The sequence below is a fragment of the Microtus oregoni genome, unplaced genomic scaffold (genome assembly GCF_018167655.1).
Source record: "Microtus oregoni isolate MIOR12 unplaced genomic scaffold, Mior012 000037F_ref0000500, whole genome shotgun sequence".
Lineage (NCBI taxonomy): Eukaryota > Metazoa > Chordata > Mammalia > Rodentia > Cricetidae > Microtus > Microtus oregoni.
Window position 1 is genome coordinate 9,664,929 of NW_024543096.1, and position 18,282 is coordinate 9,683,210.

At 37.9% G+C, this 18,282-nt stretch overlaps 1 protein-coding gene across 1 annotated transcript in view; it reads left to right on the top strand.

Moving 5' to 3' along the window:
• The window catches only part of Arl6ip6 (ADP ribosylation factor like GTPase 6 interacting protein 6), a 45,083-nt gene extending 27,202 nt beyond the window's left edge, over positions 1-17,881 (top strand). Inside the window, exon 4 of the mRNA XM_041631553.1 lies at positions 16,728-17,881. Coding sequence (XP_041487487.1) covers positions 16,728-16,821 — 94 coding nt within the window. The 3' untranslated portion in view covers positions 16,822-17,881. The remainder of the gene's footprint in view (positions 1-16,727) is intronic.
• Positions 17,882-18,282: the final 401 nt, after the last annotated feature.

Sequence of the window (18,282 nt, forward strand, 5' to 3'; positions counted from 1 at the left end):
CCATAATGGTTCCCTCTATCAAGACATCTCTTTCCTTGTTCTCCTCCTCTTTCCTTCCTCCAATTCAACCACCTATTCCCTCATGTTTTTTCCTTTCCCTTTTCCCTTCTTCCTCCTTTGCCACCCTCCCCTGTCCCCCCCCCCTCCCAATTTACAGAGGAGAGCATGTCTATTTCACCTTCCCAGGGGGATCCATGTGTTTCTCTCTTGGGTCCTGCTTGTTACCTAGCTTCTCTGGGGTTGTGGACTTCTTGGCTAGTTATTCTTTGCTTTACATCTAATATCCACTGATGAGTGAGTACATACCATGTTTGTCTTTCTGGTTCTGGTTTACCTCACTCAGGATGGTTTTTTTTTTCTAGTTACATCCATTTCCCTGCAAATTTTGGGGTGTCATTTTTTTACTGCTGAGTAATACTCCATTGGGTAAATGTACCACCATTCTTTGATTGAGGGGCATCTAGGTTGTTTCCAGGTTTTGGTTGTTCCAAATAATGCTGTGCACATAGTTAAGCAAATGTCCTTGTGTATGAGTGTGCATCCTTTGGGTATATGCCCAAGAGTGCTATTGCTGGGTCTTGAGGTAGATTGATTCACAATATTCTGAAAAACTGCCATACTGATTTTCAGAGTACAAGTTTGCACTTCCACCAGCAATGCAGGAGTGTTCCCCTTACTCCACATCCTCTCCAGCATAAGCTGTCATCAGTGTTTTTGATCTTAGCCATTCTAACAGGTATAAGACGATATCTCAGAGTTGTTTTGTTTTGCGTTTCCCTGGCAGCTAAAGATGTTGAGCAATTCCTTAAGTGTCTTTGGTCATTTGAAATTCTTCTGTTGAGAATTCTCTGTTTAAATCTGTACCCCATTTTTTCTTTATCATTTAACACAGCCTTTACTTTTGTTTCAAAACAAAATTCCAGGAAACAAAATACTTAACAACAGTTGGGTAAAAATTAAAATAAAAATCACAGTTTCGAGAATCAAAACCAGACAACTGCTGAAAGGTAGATCACTTGGCTTACCAAAAAAAAAAAAAAAAAAAGAAAAAAAAAAAAGGTAATGTTAAAAAGGCCTAAAATTAAATTGAACAATATTCTATATAATGCTACATTCCCGAATTAAGAAAGGAGAGTTCACATACATAACTAAATGGTTAAGTATTGAGAATTGGATGAAATTCTGTACCCTCCCCCCCCCCATTTTTAAATTGGATTATTTGGTATTGTGATGTTTAGCTTCTTGAGTTCTTTATTTTGCAAATCAGTCCTCTATCAGATGTTGAGTTGGTGAGGATTTAATTTCAGAAAGTACATTTTCAATTTTATTAAATTTAGCGTACATGCCTCGTATTTTAAAATACGCCCTAGATGTTACTTATAATCTACACAATTGGGAGTTTGAAAAGAATAGGTTTTTATAAGGTTGTGTTTGTTTTTTTAACTACTTACTATTTTGATAATTTTTGTAATCATGTGATGTTTTTACATGTTTTACTTTGAGAAAACATTCTGTATGTAAGTAGATGCTGAGACAGTTGAATTTTCATGGAATTTGTGGATCAGTGTTATTTTACTTTTTGTTATAGGATGCAGTAGAAAAAAATAAAATACTGAAAATAAATTTACTGGAGAATTTTGGATTTTAGGGTTGGCATTACTTTGTTATGGTACTTTTTATATTGCCTTGAAACCTTGTTTGTTTTAAATGTGTTACTAGCATTATTCTGCAGCTTCTCATTGCTCTTTACACTGTAGTTAAGAAAGTACAGGTTGAGTAGAGTAGTACAGCATTGTAGGAACATGCTATGGATTATCTTGGGCATTAATATAAACCTTGTAGATCAAGAAAAGTTGATGTAATATTTAAATTAGAAGTTTCTTTTCCAAGTACACTAGCTGTAACATTGATTACAATGAATTAACTCTTATCTTTCATACAGATTTTGGAAAGCTTCCTCTTGTTGAATCAGATTCATTATTATCATGAACTAATGAAACAGATGTCAGATGGCTAATTGCAGTAGTAGAGAAAAGCTACTGACAAAAGAAATAGATCTTGGGCTTGGCTTTGATATCTGGTGTCATGAAGATTCATTAACTAGGGACTTGCAATGAATATATTAACAACTATATTGGTGGTAGCAGATGTGGCTTCTAGAAGACTAAGGCTAAAATACACGTGTGCCTTATAAAATATATTCCATTACTCCTGAGTGAAAGATATGTATAGATGAAACAAAATCCTGTAAGAAATGATGTCAGCATTCATTCTTGGTTTTCTTGTTTTCATGACATGGTTTCATAGCTGATTGCTTGCTTTGCACTTGTTTGCTGTTATACTTTCGTGCTGCTATTGTGTTATTTGTGAGTTGTTTAAAATAGTGCAGACAGCACCAAGAATACTGAGAGACACCATTCGAACCCCCTTTTGTATGTTCAGCAGTTGTCTTAGTCAGGTTTCTATGTTGTGAAGAGACACCATGACCACTCTAATTTATAAAGGAAAGCATTTAATTTGGGCTGGCTTTCAGATCAGAGGTTTGATCAGTTAACATGGTGGGAAGCAATGTGGCACACAGATATGGTACTGGAAAAGTAACTGAGAGTTCTGCATCTGGATAGCAGGTAGCAGGAAGACAGTGACACTGGGCCTGGCTTGAGCTTCTGAAGCCTCAAAGCCCACCACCAGTGACAGACTTCCTCCAACAAAGTCACACTTCCTCCAAGGCTGCACCTCCAATAATGTGACTCCCTATTAGTAAAGGATAGTTTATTTGGCTAATAACTCAAGTGAGAGAAATGGCATTTTCCCTTAAAGTACTGTTTATCAGCAATTCCTGTCAATCAAATTACCAGCGATAATGGTTGATACTTTTACTTTCTTCTTGAGTCTGCTAATTCTAGGTGCTGCACAAAGCATGTTCTCCTTCATAGTTTAAATCAACTTTAGGTCACATAGAATGCATGTTGAAATTTAAATGCTATATTGTTTAAGGAACGATGATAAGAGAAAAATGTCTATTTGTCAAATAGAGACATTTCCCTCCCACCAGATATTTTGATCTGAAGATCAATAACATAAAAGGATGGTGTGGGGATATAAAAGACCTATTATAATTGAAATGTTATTCAGTGTTTTCTTTTAAATTTTAAGTCTTTGAAGTAGGAATTTGTACTTCCTGTAGTTACTCCAGCCAAAGCTCAAATAGCATAAATATTCAGTGCCCTGATTTCTGGTTCAGAAGTAAGAATACAGTCCCTTAAATTGCCAGTTACTGAATTTTAAATGTTTTCCATTTGTGGAAAATAACAAAGATAATTCTATATTTACTTTACACATTATTATTAAACATTAATAGAAATGTTTTACTAGAAATTACTTTCAGTATAAAATTTCAGTGGAAATATATGCTCACTAGTAAATTTTATTATATTTCATTTGTGTGTATGCCTGCATTATGTGTATGTAATTGTAGGTCCACAGACAACTTGGAGAAACCTGTTCTCTCCCTGCTTCATGTAGGACTGATTTGAATTTGAGTTGTCAGGCTTGGTGGCAGTCCATGCCACTAGCTCTGTAGTATATTTTAATGAAAAAAAGTAATTTTGAACAAGCAGGACCAGAATGCTAAGCAAAATCACATATATGTTTATAGGCTAATGACTCCAGTGTACTCTAGTCTACCTCCTGGGCTTATTTATATGATATCTAGGCTGTGGTGCTTTAGGTTTAGGTGTTTGCTTAAAAGGAAGGAAGAAGTAAAGTTAGAAAAAAAACATCTTCTGTAAGTATCTTGGCTAGGTTTCTATTGCTGTGACAAAACACTGTGACTAAAAGTTTATTTGGGGAGGAAAGGGTTTATTTGGTTTACACTTCAGCATTGCTATTCATCACTGAAAGAAGTCAGAACAGAAATTTAAAGCAGGGCAGGATCCTTAGAGGCAGGAGCTGATGCAGAGGCCATGGAAGGTAGCTGTTCACTTCCCATGGCTTATTTAGCTTGTTTTCTTATAGAACCCAGGACCAGCAGCTCAGGGAAGGCATCACCCACCAAGGGCTGGGCCGTCCCCCAATGATCACTAAAGAGAAAATGCCTTACAACTGGATTTCAAGGCGGCACTTCCTCAGCTGAGGCTCCTTCCTCTCTGATGACTCTAACTTGTGTCAAGCTGACACACAAAATCAGCCAGTACAGTAAATGAGTTTTTTCCTCCCAAGCTATATAACTAACATTTATTTGTTATGCAACAGATATGTAGTCCTCACAGCACCTTTATAAGGGTAAATTTGTCATCAATTTTATAGAAGAAATTAAAGGCCAAAGAGATCAAACAACGTTTCTATCTGTATACCCCTTGTAAGAGTTGCTCAAACCCATGTCTAATCCTAGAGCTTGACTCATACCACTGGTGGGAATCACATAAGCACTTCATTGTATGTGTCTTTATTGTTGTAAAACGTTTTGAAACTAGACTAAGATGGCTTCTCTTCTACAACTCGTCCTCTAACATGGAAGTTGTCCTATCTTTATAACTATGTTCAGTCATTTTATTCTTATTGAACAACATTTCCCACTTATTTCCATTTTTATTTCAGAAATGTAGTGGAAAATATATTTAAGCCTGATAGAATGCACATTTTGGATCCTAACTTTAGAAACAATCTGCTTCTGTCATTAAATTTCCTATTCTGTCTCATTATATAGTCAAATGAACCATCATGTGAAGATTTTTAACTAGTAAATTAACTTATTCAGTAATTTTTATTATTGAATTTCCTTGATTGACTTTTTGCAAATAAATTATGTAGTTAACTGTCCCTATAACATTGTTTTACTTTAAGTACAGATATTAGTAAGTAACCTCTTAATTGGTAGGGAAAAAAACTACACAAGTATGTAACTTTGAAGTATTTTCTTATTCTGTCTGAAATAGTCATAGAAATTTACAATTAGAAGGAATCCTAAATTCATAAAATTTCTAAGATATGTCTTCTACTTGATAACTGTAGTCTTTTTAAATTTTTTATCTGAAAATTTTTCATGCAGTATATTTTGATCTTTTTCTTTCTCCTCCCCAAACAACTCCCAGATCCTCCCCTGTACCCTACCACCCATCTTCTTAAAACTCTTTATCTCTCTCTGTCTCTAAAGAAAAACAAACAAAACTTAAAAAAAAAAAAGACCAAAAGTATACAAAGTGAAGGGAAAACATGGAATCCATTTTGTGTTGCCCAACTATTCCTCATCATGGGGTCTGTCCTGGAGTGTGGTTGTTACACCCAGTGTCTTAGTTATTTTTTACTTCTATGATGGAATACCATGACCAACAGCAACTTAGGGAGTTGTGATGACTATTCTTGACTGTCAACGTGACTACATCTAAAACTGACTAGAATCCAAGTGTATGGGTTCACCTGTAAGAGATTTTTTTAGTTAAATCACCTGAAATGGGAAGAGCCACCTTTAATATGGACTACACCTGTTGGCAGCCTAAATAAAGGACATGGAAGAAGGATGCGTGCTTTCTATTTGCCTGTTTGCTCTCCCTGGTAAATCCATTCCTTCACTGGCATTAGCACTTACTGCTTTAGAATTCTAGCATAAACTGAAGACCAACTGAGATATCCATCCTCGTGGAATGAACACCTTTTCTTGACAGAAAGCCATTATTGAACTAGCTGGATCACAGTCTGTAAACCATTTTAATTGTGTATGTGTGTGTGTGTTAGAGAGAGAGAGAAAGAGAGAGAGGGAGAGAGACAGAGAGAGAGAGAGAGAGAGAGAGAGAGAGAGAGAGAGAAAATAATATAAGTTGTTTCTCTAAAGAACCCTAAGTAATACAGGAGTAAAGTAGTTTTTTTTGTTTGTTTTTTGGCTTACATATCCTGAATCACAGTTCATTGACAGAAGCCAAGGCAAGAACTCAAACCTAACAGTAACCTGGAGGCAGGAACTGATGCAGAGGCCATGGAGGAGTGCTACTTAATAGCTTATTCAGTTTGCCTAGGACGACCAGCCTAATTGTGTCACCACCTGCAATGGGCTGCACTTTCCCCCATCAATCACAAATTAAGAAAATGCCCTGCAGGCTTACCTCCAGCCTGATCTTAGAAGGTATTTTCTCAGTTGAGGTTCCTTCGTATCAGATGACTCTATCATGTCAAGTTCACATAAAACTAGCCAGCATACCCAGTGATGGTATTGAAGAAAACAGATTTTTCTCTTTGTCAGCAGTATCAGTAGTAGGTATCTTTTAATTAGAAGTGGGACTTTGTATCCATTTCTTCTCAGTGCTGAAATTTTGTGTGGTTTGAACATGTGTGGGTCTTGAGTATGTATTTTCACAGTCTCTGAGTTCATATTTGTATCAGTCCTATTGTGTCTCTATGTAAGATGAGGTTCCATAGAGTTATCTATTAAAATCTCAATGCCTTCTCTTCTGTGTAGATCCATAAGCTTTGAGGGTTTTGATAAAGATAACCCATTTAAGGATGAGTGCTCCAATGTCTCTCTGTTAAAGTGGTCAAGAATTTGAGTCTAGATAAGTCAAGAGCCTAGGGGAAGCATACTACTATTCTGCTACAGAAACAATAAAATGACTCCTAAAACTATACTGCCATACTCATAGATTATAATATCCCTCAGCCTTACAAGCTGCTTGTAACGGCGTAAACGAATGCAGACAGATTGTAAAAATATATATAGCTTTAATGGCGAAATAGACTTACAGAACCACCGTTCCCGCGGAGACCAGGAAAGCAGAAAGGTACGGCTGGGAGCACGCTTGCCAAATTTATAGGCCAACATTAGCCCGAGGCGAACACGCCCCCTAAGGGGCGGGATTTATCCCTACATCTCTCTTTTTTGTCTAAATAAGACAGAACTAAACCAAATACAACTATATACAATAACAACAAATAATAAATATAACAAACAATATTGAGAACAAAAGCTTTGCTAAACATTCTATCTCAAGGAGTCCAAATAATGTAGAGAGTAACTACAATTATATAATCTTCAACTCCATCAAAGATCTGAGAAGGGAATAAACACTACTCAACAAACGAGATATATCCAAAATGTGCAACAATTGACAGAGACAACTGACTACCTGGGCAATCACCCAAAGTCTCGTTTGCAACGTTGAGTCAACCAATTTTGGCTAAGGCCTAACATAACTGACATACCATTATTAAAAGCAAGGAACTTTTCAAAACTATCTTACCCTGTCTTGGCAGGATATGACAGTCCTGTTTTATCCATTGATGCACGCTCTGTATCTCTGTCAGTGGTTGAGGTATGGGCATTTCTTTGCCCAAAGGCCAGTGCTGCCAAATAGAAAGGCTCCAGATGGAGTGTCTTTGGTGCTCAACATTCTCTCGGGAATAGAGCGGTGTTGCCAGGAGCAATAGTGTCTCACTATCACGAAACTCTGAGTTAGATTAAAGGCCATTTTCTACAGCTCTTTGAAGAGGTCGAAGATTATCTATCTATACTGAGTATAATCTCTATATATCTAGAGAACCTGATTAGTCTAATTATAAATGACAAACTAAGATGACTATTTATCTATATAATTCTCAATATCTATCTAACTTAAAGACTAAGACAATAAACAACTGTGTAACAAATAAGGATAATGACCTCCAAATATAAACACTGTACAAATATACATTGCAATATGGCAAATATATATCAATACACAAACATTATATAAGTATCTTAATCAGAGGTAGAAATGTACACTGCAATATGGTAAATATATACAATATATATATCAATACAATATATGTCAATACATAAAAATGTTTTAAACAGACATAGAAACATGCATGCATACAATAGTAAATATAATTTAACTTTGTATCAATATACAAGAATCGATACCAATATATTTGTCTAAAAGCAGTAACTCACAATTATAAATCTATTATCCCATCATTCCCTCTTTTTTTTTTTTCAAAATGATCCCTGAGCTTATAAAATTCCTCCCCCAACCTCCCAACCCCTAAATGATGTCCCTAACCCAGTGGTAAACTTTACTGGGAGAGGGGACGTCGTCCTCTAGAATTACTTCCAGCTGTCATGGGGGCGACGTTCTTTCTGGGGGATCCTGTGAAAGTAAAATGATGGTTAAATTTCAAGATCAATGTCTATTAAAATTGCAAATAGTCTCTGAGTATTTTGTGGAGGTCTGGCCAGAATGTTGTACAAGATGTGCACCATTTCAGCTAACCAAGTTGGGATCGTCTTGTGCAGCTGGTATTCAAAACAGGTCTTGTAGTAGCGCTATCAGTATCATGACGTCATATCAACCAGGTGGAGTTGTTGTTGTGGGGCCCCATCTTCTTCCTGGAAACTTCAAATGTCACTTCAGGAAAAACTCATTGTTCATTGTGAAAAACTTAAACATTAATCATATAGACATATATAGACATACATATATATATTCAATGAAAGGCATGATAGATATATTCAATGAAAAGTATGATAGATATGAAGAAAAGCAAAGATGTTTTCTGAACTCATATTTCTTTCTGTCCCATATCATGGCTCTTGACATGAGACAGAAACTCCAGAAACTCTGGATTTTTCTCTTACTAACAAGCTTGGAATTGGAGAGGGACTGAGCCAGAGTCTAACTTCAAAACCAGCTCTATATATTTATAAAGAAATGTTTAATAAGACATATATATATATATATATATATATATATAAATTAATACTTACAAAATGTGTCCATCCATCAGTAATTAAATATTCAGGGTCCCTCAATTTCTTTGAAGATGAGTATTTGTAGTAATAAGAGCGGCGGGGCTGCGTTCCCAGTACCCCGGCCGCCTGCTCGGCTAGCTTATGCTCCGAAATAACAACACACAAACTGTATTCATTTAATCACTGCTTGGCCCATTTCTATCTAGCCTCTTCTAGGCTAATTCTCACATATTAATTTAACCCATTTCTAATCATCTGTGTTGCGCCCCTAGGTGCGCTTACCGGGAAGATTCTAGCCTATGTCCATCCTGGGTCGGAGCTTCATAGTGTGCATCTGCCCAGGAGCCAAGAGCATGGTGTCTCTCTGAGGCGTCTGCTCCCGAGAGGAGAGCTGTCGAGTCTGAGCTCACGTCCTCTTCCTCCCAGCGTTCTGTTCTGTTTACTCCTCCCACCTATCTTCTAACCAATAAAATGGGCCAAGGCAGTTCCTTTATTAGCCAATGACCTTCCTCCATCAAGTATTTTCCTGTGGAGATAAGAAAAGAACCCTGCCTCCAACCTATCTGTATTTCTTACCACCAGTATGTTCACCATTCTTATGATAGAATTGTTATTTATCTTTTCCAAGTGGCTTCTCTTCTTCAAACCGAACCTTTATTAATTTTGATGGTATCCACAATTTTTCCTCACCTGTGGAGATAAGAGCAAAACCCCTTCCCCAACGTAGCACATCTCCTGGCTTCCATTGTGAGGTCAGCACATCCTTGAAATAAACTGGTTGATTTAGTTCAGTAGACTTTTCCATTATCCAATGTCTTTCTGCAGCCGTTGTTCCCTTCTCATTAGCGTTGAGAAAATTCAAGGTTAACAAAGCATTATGTAACCTATTTCTGGGGGTGTTTTCCACCCCTTTCTGTTTGTTCAACATATCCTTTATAGTTCGATTTCATCTTTCTATGACTGTTTGACCTGTAGGATTGTATGGTATACCTGTAACATGCTTGATATTGTAATAATCAAAAAACCGTTTCATTTTCCTAGAGACATAAGCAGGACCATTATCCGTCTTTATTTGTGTAGGTATACCCATGATAGCCATGACTTCTAATAAATGAGTGATTACTGAATCAGCTTTTTCTGAACTTAAAGCAGTTGCCCACTGAAAGCCTGAATAAGTGTCAATGGTGTGATGAACATATTTTAATTTGCCAAATTCTGCAAAGTGGAACACATCCATCTGCCAAATTTCATTACTTTGGGTGCTCTTTGGATTAGCCCCTGCAGGCAGTGGCATTTGGTTATAGAAAGAGCAAGTAGGGCATTTCTTTACAATCTCCTTAGCTTGTTGCCATGTAATTGAAAATTCTTTCTTCAAACCTTTGCTATTAACATGATGTTTTTTATGAAATTCAGAGGCTTGTAGCACACTGCCAATCAATAATTGATCAATTTCTGCATTACCTTGTGCTAGAGGACCTGGCAGACCCGTATGGGATCGGATGTGTGTTATGTACATAGGGCAAAGCCTGTTCCTGATCAAATCTTGAACCTGGAGAAACAGTGAGGTTAGTTCTGTATCATCAGGTATAAATTCAGCAGTTTCAATATGTAAAATAACTCTGCGTATTGTGAATCAGTGACTATATTAATAGGTTCTTTAAAATCCCTTAGCACCATAAGAATGGCATATAATTCTGCCTTCTGGACAGAATTATACGGACTTTGTTTTTTCTTTTTTTTTTTTTGGTTTTTCGAGACAGGGTTTCTCTGTGGTTTTGGAGCCTGTCCTGGATCTAGCTCTTGTAGACCAGGCTGGTCTCGAACTCACAGAGATCTGCCTGCCTCTGCCTCCCGAGTGCTGGGATTAAAGGCGTGCGCCACCACCGCCCGGCTGGACTTTGTTCCACCTTACCCAAGTCTTCTGATTTGTAACCTGCCTTCCCTGATTTATTGGCATCAGTATAGAATGTACGGGCTCCAGTTATTGGAGCATCACGGACGATTCGAGGAAGAATCCAAGAAGTTCTCTTTATGAAATTAAGCCTCTTGCTTTTTGGATAGTTGTTATTAATGTCTCCCAAAAAAATTAGCACAAGCTCTTTGCCATGGTTCATTATCTTCCCATAATTTCTTTAGTTCATCAGCAGTGAAAGGGACTATAATTTCTGCTGGGTCTATGCCTGCTAGTTGACGAAGTCTCAGCTTGCCTTTTATAATTAACTCAGAGACTTTCTCCACATAAGTTTTCAGTTTCTTACTTGGTTTATGTGGTAAAAAGATCCATTCCAAAATAATATCATCTCTCTGCATTAAAATTCCTGTAGGAGAAATTTTTGATGGTAGTATGACGAGAATACAATCGAGTTCTGGATTCACCCTGTCCACATGTGCCTGTTGTAATTTTTCCTCAATCATTGTCAGTTCCTTTTCTGCTTCAGCTGTTAATTCTCTGGGACTGTTTAAATCTTTATCACCATCCAAGGTTTTGTTCAAATGAATTATTAGATCAGGTGTTATTCCAATAGCTGGTTGTAGACTGGAAATGTCTCCTAACAAACAGTCTTTGAAAGTCATTAAGAGTCCGTAGGCGATCTCTCCTAATTTGTGCTTTTTGTGTCTTAATTTTTTGCAAACCTATTTTATAACCTAAATAATTAACATAATCTCCCTTCTGAATCTTTTCAGGAGCGATTTGCGATCCCCATTTAGGTAAAAGTATCTTTATTTCTTCAAACAGTCTGTTCAAGGTATCCATGTTTGAATCGGATAACAAAATGTCGTCCATGTAATGGTATAGTATAGACTTGGGAAATTTCTTGCGTATTATTTGCAGTGGTTGGTTCACAAAATATTGGCACAGGGAGGGGCTATTTAACATACCCTGGGGGAGAACGGTCCAGTGGTACCTCCTCGAAGGTTGAGAATTGTTATAACAATTCTTATAAGTAGGCACTGTGAAGTCAAATTTTTCTCTATTTTCTTTTTGCAAAGGTATAGTGAAAAAACAATCCTTTAAATCAATAACTATGAGAGGCCATCCTTTTGGTAATAAAGAGGGCAAAGGAATTCCAGATTGCAGAGGGCCCATAGGTTGAATAACCTTGTTGATGGCCCTGAGATCTGTTACCATTCTCCATTTACCTGATTTTTTCTTAACCACAAATACAGGAGAATTCCAAGGGATGGTAGATTCTTCTATATGTCTAGCATCTAATTGTTCTTGTACCAGCTGTTCTAAAGCCTGTAATTTTCCTCAGCTAAAGGCCATTGCTTTCTCCATATTGGTTTCTCAGTCAACGATTTTAGAGGCAAGGCTGTTGGTATCTTTGAAGGGACATCAATTGCTTGTTCTTGTACAGCCCGAATGGCCGGTTTTCTCTGTTTGTAATATCTTTTAATATTATTCTCAGAAATATAGGCTCTAGAAGTAGCAGGAATGTTAATTTCTGTATTCCATTGTTGTAATAGGTCACGACCCTATAAATTCATTGCGATATTGGCTACATATGGCTTTAATTTTCCTATTTGTCCCTCTGGCCCTATCTATACATTCAACCCATCTCGTGCTCTGCCTTACTCGAGATAGGGTTCCAATTCCCAGGAGCTGAACATTTACATTCTGAAGAGGCCAATACGGATGCCAAGATTCTGGGGTAATGATACTTACATCAGCACCTGTGTCCAGCAGGCCAGTAATAAAAATGCCATTTACACACACTCTCAGTTTAGGTCTTTGATCATTTATAGAGGTTTGCCAAAACACACGTAACTTATCTTTCTGATCATTATTGCTTGTAACAGTAGGCATGGGGCTTCCTAATTGTCCTGATGAGGCACGTTCTCTGCAGAAACTGGAAATGACTGAACCTTGTTTGCCATGGGGGCCTGTGAGGCCCCCCCCCCTCACGTTTCCCGACTGTATCAGGTTGCCTTGTCTATCTCTTGTAGACCTGCATTCATTCGTCCAATGTCTGCCTTTTCCATATCTTCTACATAAACCTGAAAGCTGAGTCCTCCTATTTCTGTTATTTCTAGAAGATGCATTATTATTATTATTTCTGAAAGATGCATTATTATTATTATTTCTGAAAATCCGTTGTCTACAATTCCTTTTCATATGACCTATTTTGCCACAATTAAAATATTTGGTATTCTGGTGTCTCCTTTTACCATTGGAAATTGCTTCTTCTACCCATGCTTCAGTGCCATAATCAAATGTATCAACATTGAGTGTATGCAAGACCCATTCTTCCAAGGGCGCTGATCTGAGCTTTAAAGGCCCCAAAATCCTTTTGCATTCCACATTTGCATTTTCATAAGCCAAAGACTCAATCATTATACGTCTTGCTTCTGGGTCAGATATCCCTATTTGTACAGCCTTAGTTAATCTTTGTAAAAAGTCACTAAAGGGTTCTCTCTGACCCTGTTTAACTCTGACAAATGATTCCATTCTCTGTCCTGGGTCTTGTACCCTGTCCCAAGCCCTTAAGGCTGCTGTAGTACACATGGAGAGTGTGTTTTCATCCAAATTAGTTCCTGAGGGTCGGAAAAGAGCCCTTCACCTAGAATTTTATCTAGGGTAATGTCAATTCCCTTTGCTTTTTCCTGCTGTTCTAAAAGTCTAGCCTCTTGCCTAAATAAGCATTTCCGTTTCAATTGCGGTCCACTCTCGAGTACCGCAGAGCTCAGCCGGAGCCAGTCTGAGGGGGTTGCTCTGCTTGTCGTGGCCCAAGATCTTAGCATCTCTTTAACAAAAGAGGCTTGCATCCCAAAAGTCATGACAGCCTGTTTTATTTCCTTGATATCATTCATACGGACAGGCTCCCATGTATCCTCCTTGATGACCCTAGGGTTTCTGGAACCAATCACTGTCTCTGTTGTTATTACTGGAAAGGCAGGTAGAGCTGTAGGTAGAGCTTTGTGGAAATTGTCCCGGAGAGATTTACCCATAGATGTAGTTAAAATTTGCCTTTCTACCTTTTGCTCTTCTTCATCAGAATTTAGAAATTCCTCAATCTTTTCAATTCTATTCACCATTGCCTTCTGCAATGTCTGAATCTCCTGTCCAGAATTATGTTCCAAAGCCTTCACTGAGGATTCTAAAGTATGAAGTTTGTCCGTTAGAGATAACATCTCATCTTTGGACATAATTTTTATGGCGTAAACCGTGCCTTCTTGTATTGACAATCTTTCCGTCAATCTCTCATAAGCTTTAGACAAAATCCAATTGTCACATTCAGCAGTTTTGATTCTCTCAGTTAATGTTTCATTTCCTACAGAAAGAGACTGAAGTGTACAATCCAGATCAGCTGTTCCCTCTTCCATAGTAGTGAATTTCTCCTTAACATCAGCCTGGAGAACTTCAAACTGATTCTCAATTGTTTTTAAGCGTTCAATCTCTGCCTCAAGAATCCTGGATTCGTCTAATAAAGACTTTATCATATTTCTATTATCAAACCATTTAGTGCCAATGAAAACTACGAATCCCAGAAGGATCCATAGATGTGGGGTGATAGACACCTCTTGTAAAATCTCCCACATGGTACAATTAAAAAAACTGTTAAATTCTTGAATACTAACGTGTTCAGACATTTTATTTATAAAAGAAAAAATTTTTTACCTGCAATGATCTGTTCCTGCCAGTGATGGTCTCTGTGTTTTTGGAGCCTGTCCTGGAACTAGCTCTTGTAGACCAGTCTGGCCTCGAACTCACAGAGATCTGCCTGTCTCTGCCTCCCAAGTGCTGGGATTAAAGGCTTGCGCTACCACCGCCTGGCTGGCCTAAAACTCACAGAGATCCGCCCGCCTCTGCTTCCCAAGTGCTGGGATTAAAGGCATGCGCTACGCTACCACTGCCTGGCCGGCCTCAAACTCACAGTGATCCGCCTGCCTCTGCTTCCCAAGTGCTGGGATTAAAGGCTTGCACTACCACTGCCTGGCCGGCCTCAAACTCACAAAGATCCGCCTGCCTTTGCCTCCCAAGTGCTGGTATCAAAGGGTTGCGCCACCACTGCCCGGCCAAGTCACTTTGTATCAGACCAAATCTGCTGCTGTGGCAGCTTTTGTTGCAAAACCACCGGTACTTGAGCTTCTGCTAATTCAGGCAGTGGGGTTCCGCTGCAAACTTAGCCAAGGCAGGCAGAATGGGCCTGTGTGGTCGAGTATGTCTCTGGCTCGGCACTGGGGCCAGAGTCACGAACTAAAAAACAGCACCCGGGAGGGTGCTGTGTTATCTAGCGGGCTACCCGCTTGAGTCAGGGGCAAAATAGCCCACGTTGGACGCCAAAATGTAACGGCGTAAACGAATGCAGACAGATTGTAAAAATATATATAGCTTTAATGGCGAAATAGACTTACAGAACCACTGTTCCCGTGGAGACCAGGAAAGCAGAAAGGGACGGCTGGGGGCTGGGAGCATGCTTGCCAAATCTATAGGCCAACGTTAGCCGGAGGCGAACACGCCCCCTAAGGGGCAGGACTTATCCCTGTAGCTGCTTCTTGTAGTATGTGGGAAATGACAGACACACACAACTAGACAATGTTCAGGGAATGAGATACATTGGAGCACTCATGAGATAGGCCAGAAAGAAAGGCTGGAAGGAAATAAACATGAATCTTAAGAGAGTTATACTTCTGGTTCTGTACTTTATACACCATATTACCTCTTTTTTATTTTAAATCTTGCCATGTCTTTAAGTTTGACAAATCAAAACTTGTCATTAAGGAAATGACTTTATTCATGATAATTTTTATGTCTCGTCATAAAAAAGAAAAGAACCTATGTTATGAAAACATATTAAATGCCATATCCTGTAGATCTCTGAAGTGTCTGAAGATGACCTGTCTATGTAAAATAGTCTTTATCCTTGGAGAGGTGGAATAGGGAAAGCCCACAATCCACCGTGGAGAGTTAGAGCCAGCTGTCTGGAAAGAGTATAAGGGATTGTATGGAAAAAGCACACGTGGTGGGGGCTGCATGAAGGCAGAGCCAGCCATTCTAGGGCAGTAGGTAAGTCCTATGGTATTTGGAGCCCAGATGCCTGTGGAATTTGTTGCAGAGAGGCTGCAACAACAACAAAATCTTAGAGGCTTAGGGAGAAAAGAAAACCTAGCCAGGTATGGCATTGACTCCAGCTTCAGCTGGAGTTCTGTGTATCTCTGGCCTATCCCGGTGGCTGCAAAGCCAAAGGCAAGCAGCTTTTTGTGAATTCCTGCCCCATGTTGAGCACCAATATGTACCATGAGTTCTAGTAGGTATTAATAAAAGCCCAGAATCAGATATTGGGGGAAAATGCTGAGAGATCAGAGAGATGAAGGAGCAAAACCACGGCCGCTTTACCTCTCAACTTCCCAGCTGAAATGAGACTTAGGTCCTATTTTCTCCCAGTTTATCTTTTCCTCTCTCTGCCCAGCCATATCACTTCCTTTCTGTCTGTACAGACCTACAGACCTCTATAGTTAGCTAGTGGCTAGCTCTGCCCTCTGATCTTCAGGCAAGCTTTATTTGTACAAACTAGATAACCACCAGCAAATCAGGACAGTTTTGCTTATTTGTTTGTTGGCTTTAATTTTTTAAAAATATTTTTATCTCTTTCTCTCCCCCTCAGTGTGTGTGTGTGTGTGTGTGTCCGCACATGTTCCTTTTGTGCCTTTTGTTTTGGTGCCCCTGGGTGCAAGGGTATAGGATCCCCTGGAGCTGGTGTTACAGGTAATAATGAGCCACCCAATATGGGTGCTGGGCAGTTCACTGGAAGAGCAGACAGTATTTTTAACCACTGAGCCAGCCATCTCTTGAGTCTTTTAGGAGGACTTTTGAAAAAGAATTTAAAACTGATGATGCTGTACTAGTCCTACAAGTGCCCAGTATTTTTTTTATCTTATACATTAATTTGTAAAACCTTAAGAAAACTCATTGTGATGTCTTAAGCATTTTTAGTAAGATCTTACTAGTTTATCATACCAAATTACATGTTATTTATTTGATTTGTGTTTCTGTTTTTTTCTCTAGGAAACTGACTGGACATTCTTTCCACATGGGCTATAGCATGGCAATTTTGAATGGCATTGTAGCTGCTCTTACTGTGGCATGGTGCCTCATGTAAACCCACAATAGAGCAGTATGGTTAGTAAAAGGCCTGATTGTTTGAAAATAACAGAGACGAACATTACCTACTCAGAAGACTATGGAATGTGGTTCAGATACATATCATTATCATCATTATTATGGAAGACCTTATAGAGCATCGTTTCAAAAACTAGGCAATGGGAATGTTTGAGTACTTTCAAATGCTTTCTTAAAAGGAAAAGATGTTTACCTCATCTTTTTACTTTTGCTTATGTAAATTTATCAGTTCCAAAAAATATTTTAATGGAAATCAAACTTGGAAACTTGAATACAGGATAATGTCTACCTTTCTATGTATAATCCATTTTTTTGCTAACAAATGTTGATATTACTGATTGAGATAGAAGTGTTTCTTATTTTTATATTACATTAAGAAAACAATGCTGACCTGCTAAACCAGGTTCCATGGGTTGGAAGCCAGCCTCTAGCTACATAGTGAGACCATTTTAAAAAAAAGAAAGAAAACAATGCCTTTTATCTTTAACATTTTATAGCAACTACGTCAGAGTTTTTGATAATCAGTAGAATGCAAATGTACATTTATAATTTTTATGGAGTATACCTAGGAGTTTTATATATTTACATAATATTAAATTTATGTTTTTTAAATGGTTACATTTTATACCTATATGACTGTAAATTTTGTTTTTTAGTTGGTGTCAACTTGTCCTTTACTAAGTATTTTTTTTAATGTGTTAAAGCACATTGATTTAATTTTAAGGTTAAATAAATGTATTTTTTTTTTAAAAAAAAGATACTGAAAATTCAGGGTAAACTATTTGTCATAATGTTAAGAAATTTGAGACTGTTGGCCATTTCTATTTTCCATGATTAAAAGTATTTATTTTGATGTATATATTAAGGCAGCAAAACTTGTACTATTTTGTATTTAGTAATTGAAAACCAGAATGTTTTTTATGTAGAAATGTTTGAACTGTTTTATTTTTAATCTCAAAAATATAGTTGGCAAAGTAGAAAAGGTATTTTGATATTCTGTACATGTATATATAATTAAAATTTAATATGTATATTGTAATATATATACTTTTATAACTTTTGTGCTTAAGTATTTTGTCATGTCAAGATTTTTGTTGTTGTTTTCATAGTCACATTCTCCCTGTATTCTCAAGAGGAAAAGAATAGGAAAAGTCATTTTCATTTAATTAGAAATGACTCATAATATCCCAATTTAAAATGAGCCAGGTGGTGGTGATGTACCCCTTTAATCCCAGCACCCGGGAGGCAGACAGGTGGATCTCTGTGAATTCAAGGCCAGCCTGGTCTACAGAGCAAGTTCCAGCACAGGCTCCAAAGCTAGAGAAACCTTGTCTCAAGAAAAATAAATAAATAAAATAAATGAATGAATAAAAGCAAAATAAGAGGTGAAGGGGAACATAGGGTCTTACTACGTCCCAATCCCTTGACTTAAGTGTTCCAT